Source organism: Pyrus communis, chromosome 13, assembly GCF_041283825.1.
Source record: "Pyrus communis isolate YQ-2024b chromosome 13, ASM4128382v1, whole genome shotgun sequence".
Classification (NCBI taxonomy): Eukaryota; Viridiplantae; Streptophyta; class Magnoliopsida; order Rosales; family Rosaceae; genus Pyrus; species Pyrus communis.
Window position 1 is genome coordinate 18315573 of NC_142577.1, and position 18506 is coordinate 18334078.

Consider the following 18506-nt stretch of genomic DNA (forward strand, 5'->3'; position numbering starts at 1 on the left):
GTTAGTCTTCCTCCTGACCCTGCGAGGAATTATGCCACTCCTTGCAGCACCGACCACGTGTTTCTGTTTTCCGGTGTAGGTCCTGTGAAGAAATTTATCTTCATCCTTAATCTCCGCATCATTTTCAAACATCAAGGTCTCTGCAATGGTGCAAGAATCAAGGAAAACACAACCATCAATAATTTGGGAACAACATATTGCTTAATAAACAAGAAAAGAAATTGCAGCTTTGCTCACCAGAGGCAGGTTTAGTGTTTTTGAACAAGACAAAAATACGCTGTCCGACTTCAAACTTGACAAATGCTCCGAGACGCATATCACCACGGACATAGTATCTGCAGTCGGAGGCACAGGATAGGTGATAAAACCGTGTGAGAACCCATTCACTTAACAAGTGTGTTTTCCCTTCTGTATGCATAGGAAATTTGACAGTTTACTCTTGCTTGAGCCCTAAGTTTTATCCCTACCTGGCAGCTGCAATGTTCCTTCAGAGACATTCGATAAAAGTATACCTCGTTGCAGTATAATTGTAGCTTTAGTGATTAAGAGCATTTACTCGTACGCCAACCAAAATAATCGAGGTCGTATTATGTTGAACCTCCCTAGCTAACGTCACTTTTACAAATGGAAGTCAATTATTTAGAAGTGGGATCTTTCATTTTCAGTCATATAAAAAGGGTACCATTGTAAGTCCAACACTTTTGTTCTACGCTATATATCTATATACCAAACTTTAATTAATTCAACGGAAGACAATTTTTTTCAATTACGATGTCGCCTCGCGCTGATGATATAATCACATGTGAAAATAACACTCTGTAACTGTAACCCAAGTTTTTCGTTTAAAAGAAATTAAATTGCAGGAAGGATAATACAAGTTGTATTTTCTCATGTAACCCTGTCCGTTTTAATTATTATATTTGACAATGAGGAAGATGTCGAACCTTGGAACCTCTCCAAACAAAGAGTAACTTCAATCAATCAAAGAAGTGGATAAAAATTTACACGTCTTTTATTTCATGGGCACGAAACACCATCGTGGAGGTGTACCCATGCCATGTAAATTCTCCTTCAAACAATTAGGGAAGACAAATCCATGCAAATCCTCCTTCAAACAACTTCAGTTTCTTATGGGCAAAATAGTGAATGACATGCAACCAGAGAAGTTTACTTGAACCACAACCAAAATAGAAGAAACCACGACCTATAAGTTTCTTCATTCCTGCTATCATGACAACATTCGACAGTCGCTTGCGAAACCACAAATGCAATCCAAGTATACAAGATGGACAGTAAGTAGTTGCTCATGATAAACTTGATTTGCGACCATAAACCTACAAGTTAAGAAAATTACGAGAGTTAAACTTCGATCATGATGCTGGAATCCTTCTGATCATTCGGTCTCAATTGGTTCCTCTTCATCATTATCGTTCTCATCTTCAATTTTTTCTGCATCCGTGGTTTTTGCCTCACTTTCGTAAGTTGCTGCTGGAACGGGTAGAGATGGTAACACTTCTACCACCATATCTACTAGATCTTGAATTTTATCTCCTAGACGGTTATCGATATCCTCTATCATCTGTGAGACACCATAAAGAAATTAACAAAGCAAATTTGCAAGTAAGTTGACAAGTTCCATAAATTACAATAAAGCAGGAACGTTACACTAGTTTCTCTTAGTTTACAAGTAGGAAAATTATACTAGGAGCCTATATGGCACAGAGGCAATGGCGATCTTATGTCATTACACAAAGAAGGAGCCTACATTTACTATGTTTTCATGGGTGACTGGTGTCTTTAGTAAATTGGTGGATTTATTGAGAGAAAAGGGCGGTGGTGTACGACTTTGTAGCTGTTCTGCTCAGCCTTACTGTCATGGTGTGGGTTTGATTTTCAAAATTTGCACGTGGCATTGTTAAGCCTGAAAAGGCTTCGTTATTCGAAAATGGTGGCTCTCTTTTGAGGTCATTGCACAAAGGAACATCAAGACAAAATGCATTCGTGCGGGCTCATGCTTAACTGCAATAATATTTACTACGTGTTGTGAACCAAAATGATATATGAGAAAACAAAAGATAATGTGTATGCACCAAGAACATGTTAATCCAACAAGGTGTTCATAGATTCTCTAAGCACAGACGACAAGAAGAGAAAACGCACTAGACCATTCCACAATTTGGGAAGACACTAATTCATCATAAACAGTAGACACTGAATAAATCCATGAATTCTCAATTATCACGTTAGCGAATAAGGCAGCTTTGTTTTGATCCCAAGTCCTGAAAAGTTCAACCTTAATGACAACGCCATGGTAACATTGTTAACTCAGTTGTACACAGAGTTGATAATTTTCTGATATCAATGGTCACAAATAATTATTTCAGGTTGACAGACTACAGAATGGAGAAATAAAATACGCGGTACCCAGCCAATGATTTACCGTACTTACATAATGTGAATCAGTAAATTCATGTCAAGCAATAGAAAGCATAGCATTCTGCTAATAATTTTTCTCTGCGCAAGATATAGTGTTCCTAATTTTTTTTTCCCTAGCCCACTTATATGCGGTTCCTATTCCACCCACAATGCAGGGTACAAAGACAAATGCAATTAGCTGCAGATACGGTGTGATCACATAAACCCGATACACGAAACAACAGGCATCATGATAATATACACAAATCATAATATAAATGAAACAGAAACCATCAAGAAAGAAGCATCACAGTCATTACTAGAATCAATGAGATACGTAAGAGAAACAGATTATCAATCAAAGTAGTATAACACACCGGGAAGATTCCAACGACGTTATATGGCCTAGCGTTGATGATATTGAGCACCTCAGCTTCTGCAAGGTCATATTCCCTACACTTCTCCTTGAACTCATCAATACTCTCTCTTGTCTGAGACCAAGCAGGAGTCGCAACCAAGTAATCAAAAACCTAAACAAGGGAAATAAACAACACATCAAATTCTGACAACAATACTGATAAAAAAGGAATGGATGGTGGAAATATAAATATCATTACTACCTTATACTCGGATGGCGCTACATTAGCAAGAACCCGTGCTAGATCTTTTGAAGCCCCTTTGGACTTTAGAAAGTTGAGCACATCAAAATTGGTAAGCACACCGGAATTGGCCTGTAAACTGCAAAAAATTGTTTAAATGTGGAATTTATAACACCACCAGCATTAACAAAAAAATAATATGAAACTTCTGCAAAAGCCTTAAAAACAGACTTTCATATAAACTAACCTAATTAGAAATAAGTAAAAAGTTAAAGACATACATCTTCATCCCCCCTAAAATCAGAGCTTGAGGCTGACAAAAAATTGTAATAACAGAGCGCTCCGATACCCACAACAAGCCAGCCGGTGTTAATCTATTTCAGCAAAAGACCTATAACATGAAGTATATAAGTACACATAAATAAATACTCAAAGATGAATATTAAAGGCAGAAAGACAAACTAAAGCCTAAAAATGACTATATCATCAGCCTTAGCTATATATAAAGCACCAAAGTTTTCTTGGCATGTCATAGTGGATTGGATTGTACAAAATTGTCCTTAGTATTATCGTACATTCGGTATCGTCAACGCGGTTTTTGAATATAAATGAAGAGAAGAGGGATTGAACAACCAGCAGCTCTATAACTAACGGGAAAAAAAAAAGTTTCATATCGAGAAGTTGGATTAAGCACATTTGTTAGTTATCATAAAGAATACGACTCACAAATTGCACTTGATCGACTAAGGAAAACACAAATGCCTATTTGATATCTTGGCTATAGTGTTGTAACCCACTATCAACTTTTGTAATACATATGAAAGTAACATGTGGTCCTACGGGTGTAGATTATTGAGCGCTTCCGAATGTAAATACAAGTATCAAGTATGAAGGTTTTAATATACCCTATGAATTCCTAACATTCCGTAGTGCAAAGTTCGATCCTTAGATACTTTCGGGTTTTCAATGTTCCTAAAAGCAAACAATGCACGTCAGATTTGATGTTGTACTGGGGTAAAGGGAACTTGCAATCAAGTAAACACATACATTCCGAAAAAATACACACACACACACACGTGTGTGTGTGTGTGTGTGAAGATCTTTAATTAAGCATAAAGAAAAGAAGTGTAAAAACCCATAAAAATTTTGACCAAGAGAAGTTCAACAGCTCCACAGTGAACACAACATAACAAGTTGAAACAGAAATTAATAAACCAATTGAAGCATAAATTTCAATGCTCAAACAAAAACTAGAGAAATTCAAACGGAAAAAAGAAGAATTTACTAATATATGAATTTATTTCAACCAACAAAAAAAGAATCAGAACATAACAAGAACGGGACCAACTGAACGATTAGAGTTTGTGAGAGAGACCAGAAATTGAGAGAAGTGGCTGCCACTCCCACGTGGTTTGCCGCAACCATTTCTGTTCCCTACGACTTCTCCTACTACAAAATCCAGAAACATTGTAATTGTAATCACGGCTTCAAATGGTACAAGTATTACTAAAACCCAACAGAAGCATATATACCACATTGCAAATGCCAACAACTGACGACTGACAAATGTCACCAACTATATCACAAACATTATCAACTTGTAGCATGATTTCCATTTTATTCGTTTTGGGAACATATATGACTCTTGATACCAACAAACAACAAATTTCTTTCAACGTAACTGGGAAGATACGTATTAGATGTTCTCAACTGCTGGATAGCTCTAAGTCAAACATGAAGATGATGCAGAGATTTCATGATTGCACCTAAGTAAGCATGGAAAGCAGCTTGTATTACCTTAATTTGGGAGGACATGAGATGCTGGTGGTGGAGCTCTCGACGGCGGTGATGGGGAGGTCGTGGTTGGAATGTTTGCGAGGAGACGGTGGTGTGTTGGTTTGGTGATGGTGGTCGCAACTCGCAAGTTGCCAGAGAGAGGGAGACGAAGACAGAGTCGAGGGCTGTCGAGTCGGAGGAGAATTGGTGATGGCTGCTGTCAGAGGTTGTGAAGAATAAATGCTGATAGCCTGACAGGCTATATCGGTTTCAAGATGCAACCCATTTTTGGGCCTTATAAAACCAAACCGAACCAAACAGGAATTTTTTTTGCCATTGGCCTGAAGAAAAGATACTCGTTAAGCAACCAAGAACTGCAAAATAAGGGGTACAGTCTGACAGATTGGGCATTCTATTTTGATATTTCCCCGATCAACCAACCTAAACCTTTTATAGTTAATTATCAAAACATTGATGGGGTTCAAAGTCATATTTAGTAAGGCACTCACTGCAGTAGACAAACCGGTCGAGATCCAGAGTCACTCTGCCTTGCTTAGCTGTATCAAATGAACCAAACAGATTACTGCGACAAAAAATGGTAAACAACATCGTTAGTCTTCAGAGTAGTAGATAAAGAGATGATCTTTTATGTTTCCGTGGGTTCGGTGCGTGCGAATGTTTTGTATCAAAAAGAGCAAAGTATTGCATTACTAATTGTTTAATGAACAAAGTATTGCATGACTAATTGGCAAGCTTGTCATTTTGCATTACTAATTGTTTAATGATTCAGAGTCGGGTTTATCTCGCTGGCATGAAGGTTGCTGAATGACGGGCCAGTTCACAGTGACAATCTATCTCTCTCTCTCTCTCTCCACCCCCTCTCTCTCTCTACAATCTATAAAAACCAAAACCCAGTAACGCCAAAAGGTTTACCCTCCCAGAAAAATCTAAAATTACAATCTATTGAAAATTGAAATATCTCCAAATTCTCATGACCACACTATACATATAGTATATTTGTCCAATCAGAACCAATTTCAACAGATAAATAGACCAGAAAATTAAACACAGAGAAGTGAGAGTGTGAGACTAACCTTGTGCTGTCGAGACTCGAAACGGCAAGAAGAAGCTGACGGCCGAGAGAGTCGCGGGTCGCCGCTGGGAATGAGAGACAGAGTTTGAGAGAGTGATTGAAGACCGAGAGAGAGAGAGAGAGAGAGAGCGAGAGGAGGCTGCTGCGCGATGCGAACTGGGAAAACGGGAGAGAGCAGAGAGGAATACGCGGACAGGGTTAGGGACTTGGGTTGGACTGCACGGTAGAAGTAGAAGTGTGGTCTGTGTAGAACGACGCCGTTTAGAATAGGTTTATTAATTAATAAAATAATTACAAAACGACATCGTTTTGAAGAACTTCAGTTCAGTTTGGTTCGGTTTCCAAACCTTAGAAACTGAAACTGACCCAACCAGATTCGATTTGGTTCAATTTTTTCACCTTAGTTCAGTTTTCAGACCCATTTTTCCGATTTCCAGTTTTTTCAACCCACCCCTAATGGGTCGGGCCTTAAGAAATATAAATTCATTAAGTTATTCTTAGAGATCCATCTAACAAATTTTAACTCAATCGGCACACACTCGTTTTGTGACACCTAGTCTCCATCAAGTCATGATTTTACTCAATGAGGTTTTGAGTTCGAATTTCATGTAGGGATTTATAAATTTGTTGGTTTTGAGCATTTAACTTTCCATTTGAGATTTCAAGTTCAATTCTCCATCTCCCACAATATTGCTTTATCTAAATAAAAAATTTGAATCTCATGGACCACAATTATTTGACAAAAAATAAAATTAAGCTCAATTGCATAACCATAATTATTTGGTGTATCTATATGCATTATCACTTTTACTTAATATAAGTAATATCCTACTTTAAACTAATCTAAATTGCAGGAAGAAAAATTCAAACTTGAGTGCATATAAGGGAGTATGTCCGCTCCAACTAACATGACTACGTCTGCTCAAGTCTCTGCATCACGTCCGCTCCAACTAACATGACTACGTCTGCTCAAGTCTATGCATCACCTTGAAACTCAAAAAGCTAAATGCAATTAATTGAAGCATCCTTCTCACATTTGTAGTGAAGCAAGTAACATATCTACAATGCATCTAAAATTCACAAAAGAAATTTAACACATTGAAGCTCTATTGGCAAAGTCTCAACCCCTTCTCTTATAGCCAATAGGTGGCTACTATCACCTTCTAAATAAGCTTTTATGAAAGCAACCACAACCCCTCCAACAAACCTCCTCATGGGCTCCCTAGACTTCCCATTTTTGCACAAACAATACGTAGCTTTCCCTCTAATCCCTTTCGTCTCATCATCTAGCATGTCAAGATGGCCATAATCCTTTGCCACAAAATAACATGCCGATTTCCGGCATTCGTTGAAGAAGTCCTCATGGTTAACACCCTTTGGAGCACAAGGAGGGAATAGAGGGTTCTTTTTCACTTCACCCAAACCTGAACCAATCACCATCACTGCCATGTCAAGATCAAATGAATGAGGAACATAGGTTAGCACTGGCGGAGGAGTTTGTTTCCCCTTGTCCATTCCGTCAACTGGGTCAATGCCTATCAAGGCTGAAAACTTTAAGCTGGTGCCAGTTTCTTCTTTCCCTAAAGCTAGTGCAAATGAAACCTTGCCTCCACGGCTATGGCCGGCGAGTGCTAGCTTGCTTAAATTTGCATGAACATTGGGTGGAAGCAAGGGTTGAAGTCCATTAGATAACCAGTTTGTTATTGCAGCTGTGGACTTGATCTCATCAGTTGTGTCTGGTCCAGCTATGGTATATAACTGTCAAACACAGAGAACAATTAATTGTCAATAAAATAGAATTAAATGCATGCTAAAAAATTATAACATCTTAATAGCGTGACAATCACGCTCAGAAGTTTATCGTGAAAGTATAAGTTATCTCTAATCTCTTATATATAAAGCCAGCACCCCAATTCAGGGTCACAGCTTCGACAAAAAATAATATGATGAAAATGCCCCTCGGCCAAAAAAAAATTCAAAAGCAGCAAAAAAGAATGCATAAAATAATGCAAGGGTAATTTTGTAAATTTATTTTTAAATAATTTTGTCATAAAAAATGCCCAACAACTTTTCTATGCATCTATACATAAAAGCAAACACAAAAGGTGAACAGTGATTTTGGTGTCACCAAACTTCAACAAAAGTAGTTGGACAAAAATGACCCCAAGACAAAAAACTTCAAAGGCATCTCAAAATAATGCATCAAATAAGGTAAGGGTATTTTCATCATTTTAACAGTACTTTTTTTAATAGTTAGTACAATTTTTTTTTTTTAAAATAATTAGTACCTCACAATAGGCTAGCAATAATGTGATTCAATTTCCCTATTTTTAAACACGTTTAAAATATCTTAAGAGGCGTGTAATGCCGGTTATAAAAAAAAGTATTTCGCACGCGAATAATAATGTAATTAAATAAGTTGTCAAATGATTGTTTTTCTTTTTAACAAACGATATTATCTACACTAAGGGGAGGAGGGTGGGCTTAGCCTCACAATAGGCTAGCAATAATGTGATTCAGTCAGTTGTTTATTAAATATTATTTTCTCTATTTTTAAACATTTTCAAAATATCTTAAGAGGTGTGTAATGCCGATTATAAAAAAAATCTTTCGCACGTAAATAATAATATGATTAAATTAATTGTCAAATGATTGTTTTTTTTTTAACAAACAATATTATCTACACTAATGGAGATGTGGATGGGCTTAGTCTCACAATGAGCTAACAATAATGTGATTCAATCAATTGTTTATTAAATATTATTTTCTCTATTCTTAACGTAAATTCTATAGAGACCGATTTTATTATGTAAATTCAAATATTTTAATTGGTTTATGAGGGGTTTCTTCTAGCATGATCTAAAATTATTCATTTACTTCAAATGTTTGACTTTCCTTTTGTCAATTTACGCATATAAATTCATTTAAAATGTATAAATCGCGCGTAGCATGCCATAATTCAAAAAAAATACATTTTGCATGCGTATAACCGCATGCATGAAGTACACGCATACATGAAGGCTAGTTCATCTTAATGTGAACAAAAATGTGAATGAGAAAAAGCCAGCATTTGAGGGAGTAGGATTCTCTCTCCTTTTTTTTCCCCTCCACTTCCCTCCCCTCTTATTTGAACAGTCACGGTTAAGCCACGTTAACATCTTATATTAATTTTTTATAGAAAGAGAGACAAAATAAAGAATATGAGAGGAGGGAATGGAAGGGGATAGAAAAATAAGAGGAGAGAATCCTAATTCTTATTTGAGACCCTAGCATGTCTAACAAAGGATTGAGCCTCTTGGGTGTATTTAGTTCATACAAATGTGCCAATCAAAACATGCCACATGAAAGACGCCAAACCCCTTTAATTCCATAACTTGTCTAGTACTGAAAATAAAAGCTTTGATATTTTTTGCTTTGGTTCCTTGAAATCTTGGTTCTCACGATAAGAGTAATTTACATTAGAATAAATTTACCGCTAAGTAATATCTCAATCTAAATAATACATTACTTTGTGAAGAAAATTTGCACAAACCAACGCATTATTAGACTAAAAAATATCAACTAACGATAACTTGACGAATGTAAGTCATTCTCTCCTAACAAGACAGCCAAAGCCGCTAGTGTGTGTGACATACATCATTTGTCATGCAGACTAAGGCAGCTACTGACAGTGGGTGGCACAAGTGGCTAACAACATTGACAGTGACATGCCCTTTTTATCTTGCAGACTAAGGCAACTATTGACAGTGAACGGCGCCGAGTGGCTAACAATATTCATTACTTAATATACTTTTCTCACAAGGTCCCGAACTTTTTAATCCTCCAATACATTACATAATAAATTTGCTAATAAAAAATTATCATCATATGATTTTATCTATAATAATTAATTATGTAGAATTTATACTTAATATAATTTTGTCATGTAATTAAAAAATTTGTGCATTACTTTCTTTCACTTTTCTTTAGTAATAAAAAACTAACTTGTGTTTTATTTTCTTCCACAAAAACATAGGTGTATTTCAATAACTCTCTTTCATTCGTGCTCTATTTTTTCATGAATAGACCCTAAATCATGATTTCATGGCAATTGAAGATTATTCACTTAGTAAAAGTGAGATGCTAATTTCAATTAAGTTTGAATATTAATTGTCGAACTCTGTTTGAATATATAGTCTAAAAATTATAATTTTTCTTAAAATAAGTAGTGTCTCTTTATCAAATTCGCATAAGGCTTCTAAAATATCAGAAACGACTCCAAGATCATGTATATTTTTCATTACACTCTAATGATAAGAAAGTGATTATTCCGTAGCATTTGGATTAAAGTCAAAAGTCAAAGGAGAGAACCAAAGCGATAGAAATAGATCATGGATCCTCGCCGGATCTTCTTTGTGAGGATCTAAGAATCCGTTAATTTGGCCGTTTATCGTACATTGTGTAATCAAAAATTATTTTAAATATTTTTATTTAAAATTAAACACAAACAGTACTTGACAAAAACTAATCATATGATGTAAAATGAACATATATAATTCACAAATTTTCAAGATTCTCATCAAAATGATCCATATCCTGTCTGTTAGATAGAAATAAAGAGAGGAGTGCAGCAAAAGTAAAAAAGGTGTAAAAATCATTACCCAACCAATATCGATTGTATCACTAAAACAAGTCTATTAGCAAGTGTCATTTACCACAGTGATGGAACTAAATTGTGTCTTTGCATTTTGGTATGGGTTCAAATCCGCCTACTTCCTAATCTATCAACTAACCACTAATCTTGTCGTCTTAATACCCAAAAAAAAAAAAGGAAAAAAAAGATCTATCAAGTATCAACCTGCAAATCCCAAAAAGATAATCGGAAATAATGGGAATTAATTAGTATGCTAATAAAGCTAATCCTGCAAGACTAAAATTGAGTAGCATTGAATTGACCATAAACAAACATCGCTTTGTGTAATTCCTACTGTTTGATGTGAGAGAGAGAGAGAGAGAGACCTGAGGGGCAATGACAATGAAGCCATGAGAAGCGATGTGGTTGATAAGCTGAGAGTAGAAAGAGTTGGAGAGAAGATAACCATGGAGGAGCAGCAACACTGGGAACTCTCCAGCAGCTTCACAAGGCATGCCAATCAATAGTGGTTTTGGAGGCGGTGAGTTAGTAGGAGGAGAAGTTGACGACGACGACTTGGTTTTGCTGCTGCATCCACTCCTCTCTGCTGCTTCAACTCTCTGGAGGACAACATTGTATTTTCCCATCTCAAAAACATTTGTACCAGAGATGGCAAACGAAGAAGAAGAAGTGGAGGAGGACATGGCTGTCATTGAGAGAGCATCTAACTTTTTGTGTGCAGAAGCTGAGGATAATGGCATCAATTTATAACCTCATCTGTGACAAACTGAAGGGCAAATGCGAGTGGGAAAAGGGGTTCAGTTTTGTGACCCAGATATTTTGACACTGAAGTTGGACTCTTGTACATTTCATATATGGATGCACTCGGACAAGGCTCTAAGGAATTTTGTATTGGGCTCAAATTTATGAGGGGTAATGTTGGGCTTTTATTTTCAATTCAACGCCATAACAAACTTATTTTAATTAAGAAAACGATAAACACATGTCATTTTTAATTTCTTGTACAATTTTCTTAAGAATGTAGGTTGTTTCTATTTAATTTATACAATCTAATGATGAAAATAAAAAAATGTGATCCAAATGATAATTAAAATTTAATGACGTCAAAAGAATTCATAAAGGAAAATTTTATTCAAACTTATATCTCTCTATACAAATTTTAGTCTCTGCGCCTATGGGATCAACTAAAGTCCTTTTAAGCCTCTTTGAATGCTCTTGCATGCTTATTTCTTTAATTTTTCCTTCATCTTACATTCGTACTAAGCGATGACATCTAATTTGTAAAAGTATGAAATAAGCAATAACATCTAATTTGTAGAAGTATGAAATAAGCAATAACATCTAATTCGTAGAAGTATGAATGCAAACCTAGAAAGTGAAACAATGACCACTACAAAATCTCTCACAGAATTCAGTAAGATTGACCGAGCTTGTAACACTTGGAAAATATATTTTATATATATATATATATATATTATAGGAGTAAGATTATTTAGTTTAAAAATAAAAAATAAAAAATAAAACAAAGAAACAGACAAATGATGCTCTATACGTGGTAGACATCCCAACTCTTCTTCTTCTTCCCAACCATCACACGGTGGGGAACCAAGATATCCAGATTCTGTCCATAAATGTTCGGGGTGATGTGGGTAGTCTAGGGGGAGTGAGTAAGCATCCTAAACAGAGATGCAATGATGGGATTAAAGGGAGTATTTCTAACTCTCTTTGAAGAACTAGAGGAGAGTGAGAGGTTTCAGAGAGGGAAAAGTGGGAAATCGGAAAAAGGGAGCTGAGAGGGTGCTGGTGTATTCTTCGATTGGTACAAAAGGTTAGCTTAAATTTGTTAATTTTCTATTTTCTTACCATTGCAACTTTGAGTTCTAGAAAAACTGCAGTTTCGTGAGCCTCATTTTGGCTCTTGTTTTCTCTCAATCCATTACATGTTTTTAAAAATTCTTCTTATATATTTGAAATTAGACATGACAAGGAATAAAGCCCAATTTATTTCATTGATTTTGGTTGAGATCTTCTATGGAAAATATGATGTGAAAATGTGAAAAAAAAAATCTGGAAATCTGCAGATTAAACTGTTTGTGAACTCAACTTTGGAGCTTGATTATTTTCTTCTCTTATATCCGTTTTGGGGAACTCTTACTAGATTAGAAACTAGGGTTGTTAAGCTTTAAAACCCAAGTAATTTCATCCTTTTCCATTGAGTTTTGAGGGATGAAAATGGGATCACAATATGGGGATTTAAGCTTGGTTTATCAAGAGGTTGTGACAGGGGTATATTTGGATAAACTTTTGATAGGCTGAAATTGAATCTTTATTCTAGTTTTAAGTTAACTTTTTTTTATTATTATTTATGTCATTTTAGGTCTGGGAGTGACTTCGGACACTTTGAAGGCTTAGAGAGGTACTCTAGTAGCTGGACTTGAGGTAGGGACTCTATTTCCCGATTGTAATTCTATATCATGTTTAATCTTTGTGATATTAGTAATTATACCTATTACAATAGTAATGAAATGCTTGGATGGAATGGAAACATTTGTTTGTCATTGTTGTGTTATGGACTGATAGTTTCCTCTCTGGTGTATGTTATATATCTTGATTTTGTTAAATGTTATTATGTGTTGATGAGTGGTTAAGCTATGGAAAAATTTCTGGATTGAATATGTTGAGGTTTACAATTGTGTCGGTGAAATTTAAATGCTCAGGTTACATTTACATGTTTTAGAGTCAAGTGTTGGGTTGTGTAAAGTTGGTTAAACAAAGTATTGAAAACTTATATATGTTCAATGCGTAGGGTAAAGGGCTTGAACAGGTAGTTGGGCGTCGGGGGAAGGGCCCATATTAATGAAATTGAAACTACTAATAAAATTGGGGGTTAAGGGAAGAATGGGAGTTAACTTATATTTTATGGTGTTTGGAACCAAGTGGTATAAGCATGCTATGGGACGTGTGGGTTTGGAAGCCATAAATATAAGTTAGCGGGATTAGAAGGGAGTGAGTTCTTGTGTACTTATTGGTCATATCATTTGTATTTTACCGTTTTGTTTGATGCGTGGCACTTTGATTTACTGTGATATATGAACTTAAAGCGTGCATGGTTCCTACTGGGCACGAAATGCTCATACCCTATTAGCTATTGTAGGTACCAGTATGGAGGAACTTGATGATGATTTGTCTCTAAATGGATAGCCATATCATGCGTATGAGCTTGTTTCCTAGTTGTACTTAGAATAAAGTGTTTTAGCATCTTAAGAGTATGTTGTAAGAGTTGAACTCTTTAAACTCCTGATGTATTAAATAAACAGGTTCAAGTGAACTTTTAGATGGCTCTGGTTCCATCATACGTTTGTTGTAAATTTTAAATTTTTTTAAGATACTATTCATGCCCTAATTCGATTATCATCCTTATTTTCGAATTTGAGGTGTGACAAAGCTCTTATCCACATTTGTAGAAAAAAAAATGTGTATAATTTTATTAGAAAATCAAGAGGGCATATAATGTCTAAGAGAGCGTCTTGAATAATAACAGAAGGCTCCTCGAACCAACAAGAATCAAAATATGAAAATAAGGCCAACTTGGCCGATCTATGTGCCATTATTTTGGGGTTTCAACAAGGGTAATGCTAGCGAGACTAAATTTACAAACTAATTGATGTGTCATCAATAGAAATGAGCGCGTTTATCAACGTTTAAGTAATAAACCAATCATAACCTTTAGTTTCCAAAATTTAGTCTCTAAATTTAATATCCCTAATATTACCCTTTCAACAAACACGAGAAGCAACTAAATTGGGTAAAGCCAGTCCTTATGTTTTCAACCACTAAATTGGATAAGCAACTAAATTTTCGTATGGCAAATAACAATAATTACTTCTATGTGTGAAATTGCAATAAATATATGTAATACGCGTGTTTAATAATATCACTCGGAACCTTCATTTATTAATTTCACATTAAGAAAATTACCATTTAGTTAAAGTATGCAAAGCCTTAAAAGCAATTCACACCTTATCCTTTGTTCATACAACACTCGCAATGAACACGTATTCTTCTTACCCCACATTCTTTTTACCACTAATAACAATTTACCGGCCCTAATTTTACCCATATATATACCTCCAAAATCTCCCCTATTTTCCCTCACGTTCCCACGCTTTCTCTCCTTTCAAACAACGCACAAAAAATACCTTCATCTTCCTCTCTCTCTTCGCCTTCGACGAAACCCTAGCGATTCCATTCCACCATCGTCTGTGAACTCGTGACATCGTCAATGGCTCTACCGTTCGGGAAGGGTGGTGACGTGGAGTCGGGGCAGAATGGGCAACTTTACCCGAATCAGATGGAGACCCCTCAGCTCCGATGGGCCTTCATTCGGAAGGTTTACATGATCGTCGCTTTTCAGCTGCTTCTCACCGTCGGTGTCGCCTCTGCCGTTGTGTCCATCCCCTCCATTCCCGGCTTCGTAAGATCCGTGTCCGGCACCGTCACGTTCGTTTTCATTATGGTGTCCACCATTGGAGGTAATTAATTAAATTAATCAACTCCCATGATCGTGAAAGTTGATGATAATTTGTGCATTTTTAATTTTCTTTAGTTTTGTGGATGTTGCTAATTGTGTTTTAATTGGTGCAGTTGCGATTGGGTTGTACTTTTACCACAAGAAGCATCCGTGGAATTATGTGCTTCTTACTCTCTTTACGATTTTACTTGCGGTTACGGTGGGATTCACTTGTTCCTTCAAAGCAGGTATTAAACTATTTATCTGCGTTTCTGTTAATTGTATTCGTAACATATTATGCTCTTGGAATATCAATGAATTTGGCACTTGATAGATTAAATTTAGATTGATCGTCCAAACGGTTCATTTCAACTATTCGTCTTTGGAATTTTGTTTGAATGGGTTGTCCAAATTAACGAATTTCTAATAACATATCGTGTCAAATGTTACGACAGGGATCGTCCCTAACATTTCTGTTATCATGCATTTCGTTTTCAATCTATGATTGTCTTTGTAACCACCTTTTTCAAATCATTTACGTAACTATATTTCTTCACTTTTGGGTGATATGTTACGTTGTTAGATTGTCAATTGACATATTGAACAATTTACTTGACATGTTAAATTGATTGATTCCAACATAACATGCAAAAACATGCGAAGCTGTTTGATAAGAAAACTTTCCCATAACAATCCTCTTGCCAAACGGTTAATCTAGGATTATCACATAACAATCCTCTTGCCAAATGATTAATGTAGGATTATCAAGCACATGAAATTTGTTTGAATTGATAACACATCAAACAATTAAATATCCCATTTAAACAATCTCTGTTCATTACTAATTTATTTTGTGTCGCCGGTTTGGGTTGTGTATTCGACTGATAGTCTTTAATTTTATTTAACTGCACATTGCTGTCAAGTTGCATCTCTTTTAGTTTTGATTCCTCATATGGTAATCTGAAGTATGTATAACTTTGGTGCCAACAGGGAAGAGCGTTCTTCTAGCTGTGATTCTGACTGCTACGGTTGTGGTGGCCTTAACTCTATACACATTCTGGGCAGTGAAGAGAGGCGCGGACTTCAGCTTCCTTGGGCCATTTTTGTTCGCTGCAACCCTCATGCTTTTGATGTTTGGTCTCATCCAGGTAACCAAAGCCTTCTTAAAACTTACTGTATGCATGCATGTCTTAATTTCACCTTCTTTAATTGGATTGCTTTGCTTTGCTTCTCATATTTCACTCGATAAATACTCTTGCTTACAACTGTTGTATACAATCACTCTCTCGCAAAAAAAACATGTCGCTTGTCAATACGGGACAAATTTGGTCTGGAAAAATTGGAAAATGCTTTCACTTGATCTGTACACCACATTTTTGCATTGAAAAACCGACAATGCTATCTGCAATTGTACAGGACAGTTGTAATTAAGAACTTGCTCTTAGCCAAATCATGATCTTAACTTTATCTTCCGGAATGTACATACAGAAATAGATTGGCGAAAATGCTTAATAGCTCAACTTTTGTTTCCCAAACCCATGTCCCACCTGAACTACGTTATTGCATTGGAAAACCGACACCATGCTATCAGCAATCATATATGACGTTTGTTATTAAGATCTCTTGTTATCCAAACCCTTAGTTATGATCCTATCTTTTTGGTCTGTTTTTGGAATGAACATGCAGATATTGTTGCCTCTGGGGCCGTTTTCAAGGATGGTGTATTCTGCAATTGGAGCTCTCCTGTGCTGTGCTTATATTGTGTACGACACTGACAATCTGATAAAGAGGCTCAGCTACGATGAATACATATTCGGTGCACTTTCCATATACATTGATATCGTCCAACTCTTCTTGTTTCTGCTCTCTTTGATCAGCGGTGGTAAATAAATATTGACGACCAGCAACTAGAGCGTAATCAGTGCAGAGAGGCCTCATTTACTTATCTCATCGTGCGAAGATGAAGTTTTTCTATGATGGTTTCGTCTATAACAACTGTATTCACCCATTTTTGCTACAATAGCTTGGTCTACAACAGGATCAACTTGGTTAAATGTATATGTTTCGAACTAATCACAGAAGGATATTTACACATTTATTTTTTTAACTCGGATCTCTTCCACCATTGAGAACAATGGCGGTACAAGGATGGCAAAGTAGGATGGGGTGGGCTATTGACTTAAGAGTCTTGGACGATAAAAGCAGTTTGGGGTAAGGGCTAAAACAAATTGGGCTGGGTTTGGAGTGCATCCAACCCTCCAAGTTGTTCCTTCCCAAATTGTTGCAAGAAACAAGGCTTTGTTTGGTGACATGAAATTCGATATAATAAATGTATCAATAAAATCGAATGTGACATTTCTCTATAAATATTGATATCTAGAGAGGAACAGTTTGAGCTTGAAAATTGACGTTAGAGATATCCGAATTGTCAATGCATAATTTCTATTTGCATGATCCTTTCACATCTCTTTTCCTGTAACAATCAACAGAGTCCATTCACGTTCAAATTGTCCATGGATATAAATAAATATAATGAAAGCTCTCTCTCATTCATTACTCCATACTACATATAAATCTCTTTCTTTGTAGGCCGCCATTTGCCTTGTTCATAACGTTTGTTTTCTCTTTTGTCACATTCAATCCAGTTCAGTTTAGGCATAATCCATTAAATTAAACTTAAATAATAAAAAATGGTTTTGTTGTTGAGAATTTTTTTTTTTCTTCAGCTAAATTGTTGGTTTCGAAGAAAATCACATGCTTTTTCTTGCTTATTAAATTTATTGTCTGAATTCCATCATAGGAACTCTCTCAAATGAATTTGACATTTATACCTCTTCACCAGCATTTTACTCAGGCCAACTGACATAGTCTATATATGCAATCATCTTAAATTGTTGCTTCTACTCAAATTTGTAGAGTGCATTTTTTTACAATAATTGAATGGTACTAAGCATCATCGTCACAATAGTTATCATTTAATTATTATAATATAATAATATTTAATACAAAAATTTCAAAATTTAAGCTCGTTCAAAATACTTAAAATGGTGCTAATGCTCGTGATGACTACAACTTGCGAGTAAGCAAATCATCTTCAACACTAATTTAGTTGGAACATTCTCTGACAACACAGCCTCTTATTCTCCTTCTAGCTAATTAAATATTTCTTAATCCCTCCCGCCGTTCATTTAATCCAAACACCACTTTATCAAGTGGAAGATTACAACACCAAAGACAATCATGGATTGCACAACCTAGAAGAATAAAACCTTAATCTAAATCCCAAAAACCCCCAACAAGGGTCAACAAAGCACAAAACCCACATTAATAAACAAATTGACAAATCAGGACAATGTTTCTGTCTTCTATGTTATCTTGTTCTTTACTCAAACTGAGATTCCTTCCCTTCTTTTTTGACTGCCCCAGTCCAAGATCCTCCTTTTCTTTCCTTATTAACATGGCACTAGAAAATCACATGCT

At 35.9% G+C, this 18506-nt stretch overlaps 3 protein-coding genes and 1 long non-coding RNA gene across 9 annotated transcripts; 2 read left to right on the forward strand and 2 right to left on the reverse strand.

Moving 5' to 3' along the window:
- Nucleotides 1–972: 972 nt before the first annotated feature.
- On the reverse strand, nt 973–6127 carry LOC137737461 (RNA polymerase II, Rpb4, core protein). Of its 5 annotated transcripts, XM_068476946.2 has the most exons (9): nt 5885–6083; nt 5300–5373; nt 4812–5131; nt 4390–4463; nt 3920–3986; nt 3296–3405; nt 3036–3153; nt 2793–2945; nt 973–1579 (listed from the first exon to the last, which is right to left on the reverse strand). In XM_068476946.2, exons 6-9 carry the CDS (start codon nt 3301–3303, stop codon nt 1394–1396), a joined length of 465 nt encoding a protein of 154 aa, XP_068333047.2. In that variant the 5' UTR covers nt 3304–3405; nt 3920–3986; nt 4390–4463; nt 4812–5131; nt 5300–5373; nt 5885–6083; the 3' UTR covers nt 973–1393. The 5 variants fall into 5 exon arrangements, with proteins under 5 accessions (XP_068333047.2, XP_068333045.2, XP_068333048.2 ...); XM_068476944.2 differs by lacking the exon at nt 3920–3986; XM_068476947.2 differs by lacking the exons at nt 3920–3986; nt 4390–4463 and having other exon boundaries at nt 5885–6127.
- A 738-nt stretch (nt 6128–6865) lies between these two features.
- On the reverse strand, nt 6866–11318 carry LOC137738237 (chlorophyllase-2). The gene is made up of 2 exons (XM_068477869.2): nt 10882–11318; nt 6866–7641 (listed from the first exon to the last, which is right to left on the reverse strand). The coding sequence occupies exons 1-2, from the start codon at nt 11254–11256 to the stop codon at nt 6961–6963; spliced, it is 1056 nt and encodes a 351-aa protein (XP_068333970.2). The 5' UTR covers nt 11257–11318; the 3' UTR covers nt 6866–6960.
- Nucleotides 11319–12039: 721 nt separating this feature from the next.
- On the forward strand, nt 12040–13944 carry LOC137736467 (uncharacterized). Of its 2 annotated transcripts, none has more exons than XR_015954620.1 (3): nt 12040–12344; nt 12894–12955; nt 13662–13944. It is a non-coding gene; the product is annotated as an uncharacterized LOC137736467 (long non-coding RNA). The 2 variants fall into 2 exon arrangements; XR_011068752.2 differs by having other exon boundaries at nt 13671–13944.
- A 724-nt stretch (nt 13945–14668) lies between these two features.
- On the forward strand, nt 14669–17393 carry LOC137735914 (protein LIFEGUARD 4). The gene is made up of 4 exons (XM_068475266.2): nt 14669–15048; nt 15161–15274; nt 16017–16174; nt 16713–17393. The coding sequence occupies exons 1-4, from the start codon at nt 14799–14801 to the stop codon at nt 16914–16916; spliced, it is 726 nt and encodes a 241-aa protein (XP_068331367.1). The 5' UTR covers nt 14669–14798; the 3' UTR covers nt 16917–17393.
- The last annotated feature ends 1113 nt before the right edge of the window (nt 17394–18506 follow it).